The sequence below is a fragment of the Athene noctua genome, chromosome 7 (genome assembly GCF_965140245.1).
Source record: "Athene noctua chromosome 7, bAthNoc1.hap1.1, whole genome shotgun sequence".
Classification (NCBI taxonomy): domain Eukaryota; kingdom Metazoa; phylum Chordata; class Aves; order Strigiformes; family Strigidae; genus Athene; species Athene noctua.
This window is the reverse complement of record NC_134043.1, coordinates 5,294,368-5,313,346: the sequence shown is the minus strand read 5'-3', so window position 1 is coordinate 5,313,346 and position 18,979 is coordinate 5,294,368. Positions and strand designations below refer to the sequence as shown.

The window sequence follows — 18,979 nt, the reverse complement described above, 5'->3', positions numbered from 1 at the left end:
CACACTCTGCTATGCAGCCACAGTATCAGAGTCTCTACTCTTATTTCCCACACTGAGAAGGTCTTGTGGCTATAGGATTTTCTCAAGTGGTCCCTAAAGAAGAGAATATTCTTGCCTAAACTTAAATAACTTCAGGTCATAGAAAAAGGTATCTTTAATTCCTTTGACTTCTCTTACGAATTGACAAGATATATTCAGATTAATTGTTTGATGACTTTGCCATATGTGTTATGACATGGGACTGTTTCAGCCTTATTTCAATTTTCTAGCCTTTTGTCTGTTAGACTTCAAATATCATATATAAGCCAAGAAAATTATTTTTAGAACTAATCTGAAAAAATATATCTGCTTTTACCTACATCAGCACTTTGAGACAAATGCTAAGATCTCCTACTAGAAAGCACTAGAAATCTTAAAATTAGTCTATTTTCTAGAGTGGGATGAGGGAAGGAAAACAATATGTTACAGATAATGAACATGATGTGTATGTGTTGATTTATTCTTTGCAGTATTTAAATTCTGGAGCAGGAGGCCTCGCTGGTGCCTACATTCATGAGAAGCATTTCCAGAGTATTAAACCAGCGTAAGTAGATATCTATACCCAAATAAAAGGTGCTGTGAAGTTTAAATTGGAAAATATCTTTTTTAGTTGACATCTGAAAATGAGCGTACAGATTCCTAGTCACAGACTACAGACATGTGTGTCTATGTCTATATGTATGCATATATGTAAAGATGCAGAAGAAATTCCCTGCTTCAAAAAACCCTCATTAGGCTATTATTTGTTACTGGCTTCTTGCATCAATTAAAAAGATGCAAGAAAAATGAAGCAGAAAGTTAATTTGGTTATCTGAATTTGTTACCTCATATGGACTATTTTATTTTCATTTTAGTAAATTTTGAAATTGTTAATGTACATGCTCACATCTTAATTACATTCTCTCCGTGGAGTCTGCTACCAGTTCTAAACTAAATATAATCATAAAAGAGAATGTTTTTAATACTAAAAACAAGTAACTTAAATAATGCCTGTGAGACTGCTTAATGTAAAGAGAATATTTATCATCTTCCTTTAAAAAAAATGGATTTTTAAAAATCATTGGCTGGTGAAAAAAATCAAAGGCAATTTCAAGTCTGTGTCTAATAGCTCTTTAATACTGGCATGTTTTTATTGAAATGCTATCCACCAGTAAAGCTAGGAAGCATTTCATGGAGATCTGTGTTCTCAAAGGCTGTATAATCCATGAAATTCTGTCCTATCAACTGAGGTTAGCTGAATTAAAAAAAAACTTGTTATTTAAAATGTTATATGATTGTACTCTATGTACGTATATTGAGAACAGTAGGACCAAAACTTTTAATGCACCAACAAATGTAAACATTTCTTTTTGGCTATAGTGCTCGGAGAAATTGCTGGCACTTTTATTTTAGCTTGAAGAAGGCAAGCTAAATCAGGTTTCGGAGAGAAATAATATTATAATAAGCAGATCCGCTGCACTATGTGCTGGTTTCAGACTGTCTAGACTCTCAGGAGATAACAAAATAACGCCGGTAAGTTCTTCTCAGTCACCTATAACAGGAAACTCATTAGGATGACATACGGCCTGTTGTGAGCTGATTTGTTCCTCACATGTGAACACTGGCAAAATATTCCTAATATCTGGATATTTCTTCTGGAAAGTGGTGTTTTTTTTTTTTTTTTAATGGTTGCCCATTAGCCAGGTGTAGGTATTACTCCCATGGCCACACTTCTGGATCCTGGTTGCGGGGAGCTGGGAAGATGATGAGCAGTGGAAAAAAAAAAAAAAAAAAAGGGGCTGGCTAGAAATCACAGAATAACAATAAGAGGAATTAATACATCTCAAGGACTTTGACTCTTTTTTTTTTTTTTTTTTTTTTTTCCTTCTTGATGAAATGTTGAGACCTCTGTGAGGGTTCTAGCTTGGTATTGTCGGTAAGAGCTTAAATTAGTTTTTCCTGAACCAGCTTCTTCATACATAGATATTAACTTGTGTACTGAATTTGGATACTGAATATCTTAAATACAGTCGCTGGTATGAAATAGGCTTTTTCAGCCAGGGCCCAATGAAGGATATAATTCCAAACTTCCTGCACAGACCCTTTGCATTATTTTCTCATAGTTATTTCATATTCCCTGAGATTTGATAATCACTCATCAAATTGTGGTTAATATGCCCCTGTTGCATTACTTTTCTTTCTTTTCCGCATCAGACAGCCATTTCAGGTCTCCAAATAAGGCAGTGAGACAAAGGGGAATTTGTCTATGTCAAAGTATTCAATTTTATAGCTGATTTAAATGCAGAGCAATTTGCTGTATGTTGTACAATCAAATAGAGTGGAATTTAACTGCTCTGGAAGTTGCAGGTTTTATGTTGTATCTAAAAAGTCTTTGACTGTCATCTGAATCAAGGATGACACCCAGTGGCCAGACAACTTCACTCAAAAAACAGAAACACCAAACAATTTTGTTTCTTCGCATTTCAGCCCACATGTAAGCAGGTAATTAAATTCCAATCCAGCTGATATCCTTTGTCATTTAAACTATCTGAAATGTAGTTTTTAACTCATAGCCAATGTTATGCAAGTCACTGTACCCACCTATATAGATTTTTTTAATGTCTCATCCTTCATATTTTCTGCAAGCTATTGACTAGGAAGTTATTTTTATATCAAAATAATGTATTGTGTTTTAATATAAAAGTGTAAGTTCTGACCATAATTCAGAGAGGCAGACCCAGAATGTTGGCCAAGTGCCTTTGCCTGTTAGTGTCTGAGGTGGGGGCACGAAGGACTTAATTGAAAACTAAACAGCTTGATCCAGTATTCTAATTTTAAACCCCCAAGCCCAGTGACTGCCCATCACCAAAGGCATTTCAGTATTTTATTTCAACATCCCTTAATTTTGTGAGTATATTTTGTCCTTGCCCAGAGTCTTGCTAATAAGAGCTGTGTAAGCAAACAGGCGCTGGAGTTGTAGTTACACCCTGTGTCAGAAACTGGGTTGCCCTCCAGCTGGTTCCCATGGGTGCTGCTCCATCCAGAGCCTGCTTCCTGGACAGCAAAACGCTTGTTTGCTGCTGCTTTCTTTTAAAATGCAACTTGGGAGAGAGGTATTAATTTATTTAATAACCTCACTACCAGCAGCTGGGGCCATGCCAAACCTGCTTTCCGCTTTGAGTCTGCAGACCAAGGCTGTGGCAGCCTAACTGCTAATCTCTGCAACCCAAACCACAGCACATCCCAGCAGCCAAAAGGCAACACCAATCCCACTCCTCTTCTTCATGGATGTGCAAGCTTCCTACAAGAGTTTTGGAAGCTGGTAATTCACTAACTTGCCTAAGAGCAAGGTTTAATCCTTGGGTCTGATGGCTGGGAGATGGAGCCTATGGACAGTACAGACTTGTATGTCCCCTACGTAACCACAAGTACTGTCCTGCACTCTCTGGCTTAATTAGGGATAGCTCTCTAAATCATTGCAAGGGCAGTGCTTCTAGAAGTTACATGTTGTAACCATCCTAATTAACATCTGTACCCAAGTATGTTGGGTAGTCCTTTGCTAGTCCCCTATCTTTCTTCCTACAGCAGTAAAACTGAATGAATCTGACATATACGGGTCCAATATACCCTATTCTCTCATGATCTCACCTCCTCTGAAGTCTTTTAATACTCAAATAGCTTTTTTTAATACCTGTTCTATATATCACCATGCAATATATTCTTGGCTAATTGTGCTAGAGTGATTTCTCTGTGGGAAGGTTTCAAATAAAAAAAAAAAAAAAGACCTGACCAGGGCAGAGCTATGAAACACTACTGAAACCGTTTGGTCAGTGCAGGCTGATCCTGTGCCACCAAGTTTCCACACAAATGCAGTTATATTGCAGAGGGGAGGTTTCCAAGACACAGAGAGCACTAAGGTGACCTACTAATACTGAAATTTTGCTTGACTAGCTTTTTGGGCTGCAGAAAAGTGGCCTTTTTTTTTTTTTTTTTTTTTTTTTCCTTCCCCTCTTTCTCAATTTCTCCATTTATAAAAAGGAGGACAACTAAAATCTACCAAGCAAGTTAGCTATACAGAAAGGTGAATGTTTGTGAGCACACAGGATAGAAGTACAGGAGAATTCAAGTGTTCACAACAGAGCATCTCCAGCTGTAAATGTGCAGTGAGTTCAGCTCTGCTGTCAGCTGGCATAAGAAAAAGGGAGGAACAAACTCAGAGTCCTGAGATAGAAGAATAATAAAAATAAAAGTTGATTTAGTCAAATCCCTGTATGAAAAAGTAAGGCACAGTTTAAAAAGATGAAAGAGAAATAAATGTATGTAAAGCAGCCAGGAGAATAATAGATAAGCCTTGGCAGAGGATTAAATGAAAATTGTACACAGTCTAGTGTTTAAAATGAAAGGATTTATCGAGACTTAACTTTAGCACAGACTAGCAGCAGGTAGAGTTTAAAAATAAAAAGTTTGTGTGATGTGAAGAAATGCTGTATATGCAGGAAGCAGCTGATGTCCAAAGAGCATGGCAGCTTTTACTATAGGATAAAAAAAGTATCAAAGAACAAGAAACAAAAAGGCAACTATTTCAAACCAGCTTTGAGAAACACAACATATCTTCAGACAATTTCTTCATAGGCAGAACTGAGATATCAACCCTTTCTCTTAGACCATTTTCCTTTTTGGCATCTTGATTCCAGTGAAAATACCAGAGGACAAATGGCTTTCTACTACTTCTTTGTAGAGACCTGCACTTTTTTTTTGATATGGGAACTTTTACCTTGGCATGAGATAAACAAAAGTACACTATTCCATCTCCACACATCTTCTCCTTTGCATTTTTGTCAGGTGATCCGGGTTCCCCCCCCCCCCCCCTCCAGTGCAGACCCTCTCTGCCCAGTAATTTTGTTTTGCAAAAGGTTGCTCAGCACCTTCCAGGGTTGGTAGCTCCTGTTGAGTTTTTCTTTAGTTATTTTCTTGATTTATGAGGAGATACCACATTATTCCTTTTTTGAATTAGAGACATAATCCCCAAACTAAATAGCTGAAACTTCTGTGAAACAACAACAAACCCAAACAGAAAAAAAACCCCAACAAAAACCCCAATGGAGTTTTGGAGCAATGTGAGTTGGGAGCAAAGGACAGTCACAAAAATGTTGGGAAAGTTTATATCTACTGTATTGGAAAGAACTAAAGCTGCTCCTGTTTAAAATGCTTCTAAGAATAATAGCCCAAGATGGTCCAATTCTCAATGGTCTTTGGATTCTACCGGCTCTGACTATCTCAGCATTACTGAAGGTAGTTTTAGCAGAAAGGAGCACCCTAGCTTGGCCAAGGAAAGGATCTGGGGAGCAGTGTCGAGACTTCCAGGGAGCTCCGCTGAGGGCAGCAAGGTGGGAAGTCAGCGGTCACAGATGGAAGTGCACACACTGCTGTTTCCAGAAGGGTTTGTCCCTGGTGCTGGTGGACCCAAATTGTGGACTATGATTAAAAGGATTATGTATGGATAAACTACTCGTGGAGTGCAACACGTGTCCCCCGAGTGCATAAAGTATCCTGTACTAAGGTAGAAATGAACTGTTTCTTTGCCAAGGAGATGAGAGCAATTTAGCTCCTTGAGCTAATTTAGAAACCAAAAGTTAAAACCTCTCTTGGGAAGAGGCTGTTTAGGAATAAAGGCATCGGCTAATTAGGCTTAATTGCATTGTCTTGGGACAAGTGATTTATTAGGCCAATCTAGACCCATGATGGGCCTGCAGGGGTGTGTTCTCGGATTCACCGACTGAATGGCAAATATCCAAGAGCATTTTTTAACTTTAGAGTGAGTCTCTGGGAGAAAAAAAAAAAGAGGTTAATGTGCACTCACTCACATAATCTATTCCCATTCTCATTTCTTCAGCTCTGTACATCCTTTTATGTGACTCCCATGATTGTCTCCTTGTTCTCTGTCAAGCATTTTCTCTCTGTCTTCCTTCAAATCCTCCCCTGTAATTAAGCTGTATCTTCAAGCAATCTTGCTGCTTTTCTCATTATAAATAATCTTCTCTTTCTTCCCTGAAGGTCTTCCCTTATGTTTTGTCATCTTTGCCCTGGTTAGGTTTTAAGGTGTTTGAAAGAGGAGCTGTAAACTCATGGGTCTATGTATAAGTAAATGTGCTGTATATCAAGTCTGCGTCACCTATAGGATAGTTGGAGTGACTGTGAAAGTAATGTGCTGTTTTCATTCCCTGTACGTACGCCCATGCCACCTAGACACTCTTCATTTTGAAAACTCAAGCCTTAAAATGGAGCATGTAGAAAAACAGAGACTTGATTCCTGTAAAATTTCTCAAATATATAAAGTAGTGTTTTTAAAAAAAGTGTGATGCTGGACCGATTCCTGCTTTTCGTGCCTGTTATCAAGGCATCAAAGTGCTGGTATAAGTGGAGATAAACAAATAAACAAAAGAACTTAGCTTTCATGAGTCATCTTCTCCAAAATAGTGCTTATAGCATAAGTGCGTTCGGCTGCAGATATCCTGGGGACAGATTTGGGGACTTTATGTATATTTAAATCTTTGCCTGACAACTTGAGCTTTCTTTTGTCCCAAACTCCAGCAACAGTACGAAGAAATGTCATTCAAAGCATGATATTTGTAGCAGCCCCTTTTTTTAAAATCACTTTTATTTTAAGACTGAGGCTAGTCAAATTCTTGCAGTAAGTCTTTGATGGTATTCATTCTCCAGTAATCACTCACTAAACCAGTGAGTTTACATGTTAGACCTAAGCAGATTAAAATTTCTTATGCATGTCTCCTTCTGGACCACCGTGATGGGACATACACCACTTAGTCTGCTCTGCCATGGCCCTTTCCCACTCCCAGACTTGGAAACGAGAGGGAGGTGGCTCAGTTCCTTGCGGATGCGGCTTCCCATCTGCCGCCTCTTGCTTTTCTTATCAGATGGTGTAAGACACAACTTCTTGAACACATGAAAGGAACCCAACAGGCTTAGCCTGATGGAAAGGTGAATGTAGCCTGGGGGCAACTCTTGCATCCCTGTTAACTAGCGAGGAAGAGATCCTGGGGCTCTCCTCCGAGTCTGTATGGTTGCTGTGATATTTTTTCCCCACATCAAAGGAAGTGTGTTGTTCGCTGCCTGCTCTTTGTGCCTCAGTTCTCCACTCTGAGACTGGTTTTTTTGAAAGCAGTTTGCTGTGTCTTGACTTTTCCCAGTAAGAGAAGGCAGTGAGTTAGTTTCCCTCGTGCTGAATTAACTTCCAGAGGTGCAACATTCGACCTCTAGCAAAATGGAGAGAAAACATTCTTTGCCTGCCTTTTTAATAAGTCACAAAGAGAGACATTATCTCCCTTCTTATGCTTATCTCTTAATCTGTATGTTTCTGTATCCACCTCACAGAACCTTTCTCTCTTAGGGAGGAAAAAGTTTATTTTCAACAAAAAATGTCAAGTAAATCTTCTGCTGTTTCCACTAAGAGCTCACTTACCTCTGTGCAGAAATGTGCTGGAACTAATGCAATTTTGCATTTGGGATTTCTTACTAGATGTTGACTCACTTTCAGTATTAGATCATTTTTCACTTTTTTGTACTTCAGATTCCCACTTTTGGTACTTTCAGTGAAGATTTCCTCCTATTATTCTCAATTAAAGCTGTAGTCTACACATCCTTTAAAAATGAGATTTGCTCATGTTTTTGTATTAGTTCATTAGCCCACAGTGGGGAATTGTTTCTAATTTTTCCTTACTGAATGTGCTTTGAAATCATGGTAAGCCTTGAAATTTCTCTAAGCTGAAAGTACCAGCAATAGCCATTATGCTTTTGTGCCTTTAATACAGTTGCCTTTTTTTTTTTTTTTCTTCATTTATGTCCCCTGGAGTGTATTCCTGTAATTGTCAGTTGTTGGTTCAGTTGGGGTCTCCTGCACTGTATGTCTCCCAGAGATATTTGTGTCCCTGTCCTGGTTGAATACCTCTCTGGCTTCAGCCACAGCTCTGGGATCACACATACAGCTCATATTGTGATTCATATCACAGCCAGCACCTGATTCAAACCATAAGCGTTTTTAAAGGTAATTGGAAGGTCGTTCCCCAGGTTAAGGAAATAATTCAGTCTCGTTATTTCTTGCAGAGTTGGTGTGTGTGCACTGCAGGGATTGTGTGTGAGTTTATCTTGCTTGGTTTACCACTTGTGACTTTTTGTTTCTGCTTGTTCATGGCAGTTCTGGTCCTCATACCCCCTCTTTCTCCCGGCTGAACCTTCATCTCTCCAGTGCTCAGCCAGGAGAAGAAGGTCTCATCATACATTTCATATTTTTCTTTTCCCTTGGGCTCCTTTAGTCAAATCCATTTTATCTTCATCATTGCTGTGGGCAAGCTAGACCATTTTGTCTGCCCCCATGTCAGCTGCTTTTTTGGTAAATCCAGCAAGACAAGTCCACAGCTTGATGTCCTTTACTTCTTGCCCATCTCCACTCATCTTGGAGACAGGAGCTTCTGAGAAACCTTCATGACATATATTGTTTCTTCTTGCCCACTTACGTTAAGCCATCCTTCCTCTCACTTTCCGTTTTTGAAATATTTTCACTGCTGTTTGCTGCTGATGGTAAATTCTTACTATCACAGTCACTACTCCTCATTTGTCACTGAAGCTGTTGGCAGCGTGTGCTGGCAGTTGCCTCTTGTTGCCTTCTACTGTGGAAACAATAAGGCAGCTACAGCAATATAATGCTCACTCAAGTGTCTGAAGAGCAGTTGCCAGTGAGATGCTGAGAGGGGCACTCTATCCTTCTCTTTCCCTTCCTTTTCCAAATGTCTCAGTCGGCATGGCGTCAAATTTGGGACCTAATCGCATCAGTACAACAATTTTGGGAGGCTTTTAGGTTCCTTCTGTCCCATGGCATGAAAAACAGCTCCTCAAAGTGAATAATGAGTTATCAATTTCTTCAGCAGTGTGCAGTTAATTGAGCAAAAGTCTAACAATTTCCTGACTTAATCTTAGTTTTTCAACATTCCTGTGTTTTCTTGACAATATCCTGACTTGACTTTCTGGCAACCTATTGTAAGCAAGTGCAGAGAGATTTGGGCAGTGTTGCAGATACGGTTAGTATGTGACAGGAGAATAAACCCATAGCAGCATCCTTATCTGATGGCTTCTCACCTACTTCTGAAGTAAGAAAAGCCTGGGGGCTCCTGAAACTGGTTTTGGACCTCATGTCAACATTTGGCCTTGTGTCAAAATTTTTTAGGGCCCAAAACACTGGTAGTTTATGTGCTACTGAAAATTAGGACAACTACCGCCCTGTAAAGAAATGTCCCTAAGTCACATTTCTCTCGTTCTCTGGTGATGGATGAAATTTCAGCTTTTTGAGCAGGGGCTCTTTAAAATAACTTGTGAAAATTCCCCATTTCTGTTCTCCCTTAATGATTTCATGTCTTAGACTTCAACTCAATAGACTTCATTTGACTTCTTTTCTCCTCGAGTTAGTAGATGTTTTGTAACACAGTTACTGGATTCTGTGGCAACTCTGCTGGCACTTAAAACTTTGAATTCAATTAGTTCCAGCCACTGACATTAAAAAAAAAATAAATAAAAATCTCATCTAACGTGGATTGCTTCTTGTTTGAGGCAAAGAGCAGAGGTGATAGTCCTTACATTTTAGCTAATAAGGATTCTAGTATGATAAAGGTCTTGCATTAATATTGTGATTGCTGTATTCAAAAACAACAAAGACCTGAGGAAGTGCAGCTTCCCAGATCTTAAAATTTTTATATTATAGTTCAGTCAGATACATGTATTATTTAGAGATCTATCTAGATATCAACTTCTCAAAGATTCATCCAAGGGATTGAGGAGACTCTATAGTTCAGTAAATGCATCATAGTAATCAAAACTACCCAAGTCTCCTTTAAGTCAGAATTCACATTTAGAAGTAGCTCTAGGAGGGACTGTTGCTTTCAATTCTTCTTTAATTTAATCTATTTGAAACAGTCTAAAAAAAAATTACTGATATCTTAAAGAATGTAATATGCTTTTTTTATCGCCGTAATATAATTGGGAACTGTTCAATACTTTATAAAAATCACTGAGAACTTTATTAATATCTCTGTGAGTAAATTGGCTCCCTGCTTGATTTTTAATTTCTGGTGTTAGGTAGAATATTCGATTTCCCCTTACTAAATGTGCTAACACACTGTTGGCTGTATTCCCCCTTTTCATATGTCTGATGTTTGGCTAGTGGAAGTGATATATGAGGACTTTGTGATAATAGTTGTTCGTAAGCTGATTTAACAGTTTTTAATTCAACTTCATTAGCCTTAGAGGGGTTGTTTTTGTGAGATCTTTTCCTGGGATTTAATTTAGACTCCAATTTTCTCTGCTGCTTGATCATACCTTTCTTTTGCCTGATCATGGCGAATGAAATTATCATCCCTCATCGCAAGCGCCTTCAAGGTTTGGCGGAGAGCTCTGTGCGACTCCAAGGGGCCCTGATTGGATTCGCAGCATTGCAGCCATTTCTCTTTCTCATGCCCTGATCACAGCAACTTGTTTCCTGCTACAGAAGTGAACTCAATCTCCTTTTGTTTTGACCTGGAGGGGTAACATGGAGGGACATGTTGAAATTGGTGTATTCCCACTTGTCTTGAGTCTAAAAGACTAACAAGGAAAAAAAAAATCAATTCAAGAAGAGTGTGTGTGCCCTCTATCTTCAAATACCTATCAGCTGTAGATCGCCTTGCACTTGATTGACCAAACAGCCTAGGTTTTTCACCCAAGAGTCTCTCTAATTGTGGCAACAGTTGCATCAAATTTCCCACCTCAGAGAACAGTGAAGCTCAGGAAGCAGAGAGCTGCACAGCTACTTTTGGAAAAAGGATGATTACTCAAATCTAGAGATTTCTTAATTTCACCCATCACAGTTGCATAGTGAAGTAAGTGTCATTGTTTAGATTATGAAACAGTTTTTCGGGATTTTGGTCTTTGCTGTTAAAACTTGCTGCTAGGCAGAAAGTGAATTTAGCTATTTTTTAACAAAGACAAGCCTCAAAATAGAAGAGAAAAATTGTCTCCCTTTAGCTGGTGCTGAAAATGCAAGCTATTTAACAGAAGAGGAATGTCATGCTATTAGCCTCTAATACAATCATATTACTTTGGTCTTTTGACAAAGTAAAGCCTCATTGATATTAAACATGAAAAGTTACTACTTTCACAGTAGCAACTTTTCATAAGGAGTTTTGATATTTTTCCACTGAGTTCTAAGAGACTGGTCCATTAATAATGTATGGCATTGCTCACAAGTCACATATGCTTAATAATTAGGAAACATTTGTAATGAGTTGAAAAGGGTAAGGAAAGCATCAGAGTATGTGCGAGTCCAAAACTGCAGAAGTCTGAGGCTAATAATTACCTGGGCTTCAAAAGCTTTTCAAATTCTAACAACAGATCCTACTTAAAATTAACAACAGACATCGCACAGAAGAGGGTAATGAAAGAAGTCCAATTGTACCATTTGGGATGAAGGATATCTAAATAGATATGAAGGAGGGGGGGAAAAAAAGCCTTTAAATATAGCTTCTGGCAATCTTGGCAAGGCTTTCTGAAGGAGATAGTGAGAGTTAGGTTTCCAAATATTGCTGAAGTCTAACAGGGACTAGCTGCTAACTCCCTTAAACTCCCATGCAAATTGTAGCCCATATATATATATATATACACACTATGAAGTACACTCCATAACTAATAACTTCACAGTATATGAAGAATTTCACCTGCACAAGAGGGTTAAAGTCTTTGCATTCTGCATTTCAGTGATGAGACTGGGAGTCACTTTTCAATTATTCTTTGTTTTGATTAAACAGAATGCTCATCACTGCAGCAAATATGGTTTGAAATATTTTTTTTCCCTTCCAGCGAGCTGTCAGCAGGGGAGCTTGGGTCAGAGCAGAGCTTTCTTGTGGGGACTGATTATCGAGAGGATGGAGTTGCAGGGACACAACGTTGTCCATCCACTTGGCTTTAGTTTTGTTTCGGCAGAGCTGTAAAACACCAGGTGGAATTAAACAATAGAAATATTGATTTTTATTTTATTTTCCTTAAGTGCCAGATAGGTGATGTGGATCAAGAAAAATATTAAGGTCTGAAATCAGCAGAAACCTACCACTGGAAACAACTTTTGAGCCTGAGAGGACAATTTGGGAAAGGTTGAGAAGAGGGAAGAAACCTAGCAGCATCCCTATCTGTATTTCAACAAATGCAGTGTAAGATACTCCAAGGAATTTTTTTTTTTTCCTCCCCATTCTTACATGGCCCTCATTACTAAGTATGTGAAAACATTTTAACAAATTTATTCTCCCCACTCTCCTGAGAGTTAGGGCAGTACTGAGCAGCATTTCTACAGATGAGGGCTTGAGGCATGGAAAGACTAAATGACTCATCCATGATCAGACAAGTCTGTGATAGCAAAGAAAATTGAAACTCCTTCTCAAACTCTAGTCAGTGAGCCAGAAATACACTATGTAAAGCAATGAACAGGTTGTGGGGTTTTTTTCTTGTTTTCCTGGGCAAGGGAGGGGCAGAGGAGGCAGTCATCCTGAATTTTGGCATTCAATATGAAGAAGCACAATCATGCTCGTGCGCTTGCAATAAAATTAATGCAATAAAAATGAAATTAAAATATATCAAAAAGCTGCAGTTAGTAAACTGCAATAAAATTAATGCAGAGTAGAATGCAAAGACTGTGCCCCAGCTGTTAGGCCTCTGTGCTCAGAGTTTGTGAAGAGCTGTTTGCAAATCTGGGTGAGAGTGAGGTGGCTTTGAGGGGGTGATACAACTGTTTATATAAGCTTGTCTTCTGGGATTGACTTCTGTCTGAGTGCAGAAACATTAAGAGATGTTCTCGCTCAGGACCCGAGTCCTGGCTACTTTTTCTATCTGTATTGTGCTACGTGGAGCCCAGGATGAATATACCTCAAGATATGGAATTAAACTTTCAGTTGAACTAGAGATTTATATATGGATGTAAGACATGATAAGGGATATTTTCTGTCTTTGGGAGCTGACTGTACTTTTTTTTTTTTTTTAACCTGTATTTTGAAACATGAAAGCTGGGCAGAACTGGACTTTGGATGTGGTACCACCATGTTCTCCTAGGCAGCAGGATGGTGATCAAACATGGCCAAATCACCATGAGTGAGGTCAGATGTAGTTTGCTCCAGCCTCCAAGCTTTCTGTATTCTTTTGTAGTCTAATTCCTAAAACCTCCTGGGTTGTTTATTTTCCTGCTGATAGTGTGATATTGGAGACACAGTTAACCTTTATTCTCTAAACTTGTGTCACACCGTGTTGTGGCTCCTGGTTGTCTGTTAGAGGTGTTAAGGGTGTCATGAGACATCAGCACAGGGCATGGATGTGCTCTTCAACCAGCCAGTTGTGTCATGGACATAGAGGACTGCAAGAAACTCAACTTAATGGTTATCGTTGGCCCTTTCCTTCCTTTTCTGCACGAGGCTGCCTTTGCAGATAGTATAGTAGTACAATATCTGCCTCAGTTCTCTGTAATAAAATTTGGGCACAGGGAGATGTCTCATTAACTCCTCAAAGCTGATTCTTACTCATAGGTAGAACAGCAGGATGAAAACTCAAAGAAATCTTTGCCAACACCTGGAAGTTTTTGCGAAAATAAAACAATGGGTGAATGAAGAACTTCGCTGCCACCCGGCAGCTATATCAGCTGCTTTGTGGACACAGTCCACCCCAAAACTGCCTGTTTATGGTTTACCTTAGTCTGTGGTTTCATAGACAGAGCATGCTTTGTTGGTATATGCTCCTAATATAGATATAATCTAAGTAATGAATATGAAATTTCCAGATAGCATTGTGACCTGATAACAGAGAGAAGACAAACTGTTCCGTGCCCAGTGAAGCTGGCACGTGTAATATAAAGTATTACTGATTTCACACTGCATTCCTGTTGGAGCTTTTCAATGTGCTTTCTCATGGACATGAAAATATTTCTCACACAATATAATGACAGGATGCTTCCAGCGCATTGCCCTGGATTGTGAAAGTTAGGCTGCATTAATGGTATTTCCTTGTTTTCTGTATCACTCTTTTTTTTTTTTTTTTTTTTTTTTCTCATGCCAAGAAAGGAAATGAGACCCATGTTGCTTCAGGCTGTAAATTATAAATGAGTAGCATGATCATCTGTAACTTCGAAGCAAAGGTCAAAGGATTTTTTTTTTGTATTTTCTTCTGTGTTCTTTAACTGGATCTTCTTTGATGTTTACACTGCACATACATCATGATCATTATATCCCCCACTCTTGCATCATTAATGCAACTACAAACGAGATGACTCAAATTATGAACAACCAGCATTTCAGTCTAAAGCAGACAGATAGGAAGAAGGAAAATGAACAAAATAAAACTACTTATTGAAGGGATTGTTCCCTGGTGTAAATGCACTTAAAGGGAGCATGACTAAATGAGAGGATACTGTTCCCTTCTGGAGTCACTTTTCCAACCCAGCAAATTTTTGTTCATTGATTCATGAAATACGAGAACATTTTGGGGTAAAAATAAGGAATTTGAAAATCTTTCAGCCACATTCATTATATGCCAACTTGTTTTATGAAATTGAGCTAGTAACAGATTGCTTTAAATTTAATGTGGCACTTCTAGTGGAAGGTGTCCCTGCCCATGGCAGAAGGGTTGGAATTGGAGGATCTTTAAGGTCCCTTCCCACCCAAACCATTCTATGATTTAAAAATTTGTTCTGTAGAACAGTATAGACTGGAAAGCGGCAGAATTCCCTATTTCAGTGTTATCAAATCATGAAGACACGGGTTTTATTTGAGGTATAAAATAAAACAGTGCGTTATCTATTTAAAAAGTTATTTTCTTATAGAAGTGGGTTTGTAAGAACATGCACACCTCGCAGAATGTCCCAGAGCTGATTCTGGGTTAATCTACTTTCCTTTTTGGCATGATTGCAATGGGTTTCATGTATGTTTTTGCTGCTGGATAGAGAGATGTTGGCTATAAGGCTGCTCCAGGAGCATCTCTGCTGAGCCACCCCTGGGAGGCTGAGGGTACCTGTGCCTGGCAGCAGGATGCCATCGGGGCACACATCACAAGCTGGCCAGCACTGGGATAACATTTACATACTGGGATACATTTACATGTCAAGGGCAGTGACCAGTAAAACATTATTCTCAAGATTTATAGTGGGACATGTGCAAAATCAGACCCTTTTCTCCCCAGACACTGATTTTTAACCCACTTCACAAAACACATTTTATCTGCAATGAAACGAATGTAACTCTAGAGCCCTGTTACTAACAAGTTTAAGGGATTTTTAAACACAAGTACATCACATAAGACTTTTCAGAGCCTTCAAAGTTATGGATTTTGTAAAGATTATGGTTTGGAATTCAAAATCAATTTAGATCTTGGTGCCTTTGTTCTTGAAGCAGGGATAGTCAAAATGGTGACTGCATTTCAAAATACTCATTTTGCATGCAGAGTAACATCACTTTAATAAGGAATTTTACTGCAGTATCTTAATGTGCAGTTTTATTGCCTATTATTTTTAGCGAGCATTTATAAACCCTTATGTTTGGGGTTTAACACCTTAGTTATTTCCCATCGTAACAGGTTGAAATTTGGCATAGCAGTGGCAACTTCATTTCAAAATTTTCACAGAAAATTGTAAACAGCAAATTGCTAATTTGAAAAGATTTTGTTAATTTCCACACTTTGAAGCCTGTCAACTTAAATGTCAAATAATGTGACATCCATATGGACCATTAGATCAATGAGAGTGTAGGACCAGAGCTGCCTCAAAGTGCACATCCTGTAGTGACACCTCTGAAGTTCTAGAACAGCCAAAAAAAAAAAAAAAAAAAAGAAAAGAAAAAAAGCAAATTGTCAATGTTATGGTAGGAAAGGGCAAGACAGCTAAAACTGTCTTTAAAAAAATCCTTCATTCTGTCATTTTGGAAAAGTTCTGAAATTTCAGTTTCCAAGTTGCAAATGTGGTGCTGCAGCAGAGAGCTGGTTTTAAGCCAGCCTCAGAGTTAGCAAGTTCTGAGTATTCAAAATGCAACCAGAGTGCTTTTCATCAGGCTCTATCTGGGTAATATTCTGGTTGATGTTTATTTTGCCTTTGACTTTCAGATGTGGTCCAAATAGAACGTAGCATAGTATTCTTCTTGCTACGTAGTCCAAATGTCATACTTCCCATGGATATTTTTTCTGTTTAAAACTTTTGGAATTCGTGAAGTGTGTGTGCTAGTAGTATCATGTTGTAGTAACATACAATATTCAGGGCTTATAGTAAAATGTTTTATATATATATTATGCAGTTCATGTTATATAGTTGGAATATCTTTTATGATTCAAAGCGTCAGTAACTGAGTCACTTGGGCAGAAGATGCATTATACTTTATTTGGTGTATATTCATTTTGGCAATGTAATATCTCATTTGAAATGAATGTATATTGCACTATTGATTTTCATGGGCCTTAGAATAATAAAAACATCACGCAGCAATAAAGGAAAAAAGTATGCTTTTTCTGTATACACTATGTTTGGATGCAGCTCAGAGCCTTTCATAGAAGTAAACATAAAACCTATGTTGTTATACAGAAATATGAAGTACTTTATTTTACACTCTGCAGTATTCATATAACAAGTTTTTAACTCAAACGTGGACTAAATTCTGCAGAGCTAAGCTCTTTTAAGCATACTGCAAAGAAGTGGTCCTGCTTTAGAGAAGGGCAATGACTTTCCTTTTCCTTCTCTACCTCCAGGAAGGCTGCTCTACCATCAGGTTTACTTATAGATTTATTTTTTTTTTTTACTATTACAAATTTTGAACAGTTGCCAGGCTTCATTCCTAACAACTCTGCTAAGTGGCGAAGAAAAACCTGAGCAAAGCCTTGGAAGAAATCATGTCCAATATGTCCAGTCCTGGAGACTGTGGTGTGACATCCCAGTATCGTAATAATGTTGATACATGGGAAATTTCAAGTAGTACTGATGTTATTAGTCACCAATATTATCGTGTACTGTGCTAAGAATTAGGGAACCCAAAGGAGGTGGGGAGAGACTCCTTGATTTTACAATATTGACTTTATCTGTAGCACCTTGGGCTCTGTGTGATCCAGTGCATCCAGCTGCTTTGGAAAACTGTTTATAGCCATCTCCTTGAGCATATTTTTGAGCAAATATGAGTTGTTAATGTAGTATCATCGTGATGTACAAGCTTGGATAAATGATTTTTTGAAATTTTTTTTATTTTTTTTATTTTTTAGAGATGATCTTAAAAATTATTTTTTTCATTGAACTGGTTTGGTTTTTATTTCAAAGAAAGCTTTCGAGGAATAAGTTCAGGAGAATGAAAGTTTACTCAGCATCCACACTGCTGTCTCAACAGTAAGGAAGAAGCAATGCCCACACAATTCATATTTTGAGGTCCTATTGTCTGTCTGCTGTTCATCGCTATTTTCTTGGTGAAAAGAAGTCAGATATTATAACACCTTTTAGCTTTCAATATTCATTAAACTGAGGGAGAGGGTTTGAATTTAATGCCTTGGAAAAAAAACAGTGGAAATATTTCTGTTCTATTTTTTTCTTTTATGAAATGAATTCGGACAAAATGGATATTGTTAGAAATCAATAGTTAATTGAAAGATGTGGTACATTTTACCATTAGTAGTTAAAAAGAAATTCCCAAATAATAAAATTAAATTTTTAGTGCTAGCTATTTATAGAATTTATTACATTTCTATGTCATTGTTAGAAATTCAATGTATTAATAGAAATGTATATGTTTCTTAATCTTATGTATTTCTTAACCCTGACATCTAAGTTAAAAGATATTATACCAAGATTGATATTAATTTAAATTCCTTACAAAATTTTAGGCTAATTGGCTGGTGGGGCCATGACTTCAAAACACGATTCCTCATGGAAAACAGTATGTACTTTTGCACTTTCAATTTTACCTTATTTGATGTATTTATATATAACCAGCTCACTTTTATAGTAGTTTGATTAGAAAGGATAGAGCTTTGCATTTCCTCACTTACGTTAAAGTTATTAAGATAAATTAATCCCAAATATTTAATGCAATGGAGTTAACAAAACAAATGTGGGAATAAATCTGGTCTCTGGGCATATGGGTCTGACTGTCTGCTTCTAGGCATTTTGCTAAAATACTTTCAAAATGCAAATCTAGAATACGGATGAAACTTTCAAAATATCTCAGTGAATTAAACTCGTAAGTCTCTGAGGAGCAAGGATCTGCTATCCTTTGCTTGGGTAATATCTTTCTTTAGGATTAGTTCCATTAGAATTAATGAAAAATTATATAAATAAAGGTAAGGCAACCTGACATAAGTCACGAAGTACCGCTAATGTTTCAGCATCTCCAAATTCCTCGCACTAGCAAAAGATGAGTTATAAGACAAAACCAAATCTGCTTTGAAATAGATAAGTATTTATTGCGCCAATATGAAATGAGGACTCCTTCACAAATCTGACAGACTGTTCAGCTCCATTTTAAAATATGGCAGACAGAACATCCTGAGGGATGAGAAGGAGAAAAGAGCTTTTTGGTTTGATTGGTTGTTTTGGTTTTAATATATTTTTAATTTTCAGTGGCAGTGCCTATTGATGTGACTTTGGCTGGAGAACACCTCTTTTAATAGCCTCAGTCTGCTCTTTGTTTTCTGACCAAATGTAAGAGAGTGGCATTATGGAAAGCCAGCAGGAGACACAAATTACCTTGAAATACTGCTAGAAGAAGAAAAACCTTTATTCATTTCTATAGGCAGTTTATAGGGGAGAAGTTGGGCAGTGATCATTATAAAATTAGCCAGTCTGCTGCGCATGAAAAGCGTTTCCTCCGCAGCATCCAGCTCTGGTGCTGGAGCATAAAATATAAACGGTGACACAGAACTTACAGCG

At 37.9% G+C, this 18,979-nt stretch overlaps 1 protein-coding gene across 1 annotated transcript in view; it reads left to right on the top strand.

The window, feature by feature from the left end:
- The window catches only part of KYNU (kynureninase), a 55,184-nt gene that overhangs the window by 30,398 nt on the left and 5,807 nt on the right, over positions 1–18,979 (top strand). The window contains exons 9-10 of the mRNA XM_074910710.1: positions 510–583; positions 17,935–17,987. Of these exons, the coding sequence (XP_074766811.1) occupies positions 510–583; positions 17,935–17,987 (127 nt within the window). The remainder of the gene's footprint in view (positions 1–509; positions 584–17,934; positions 17,988–18,979) is intronic.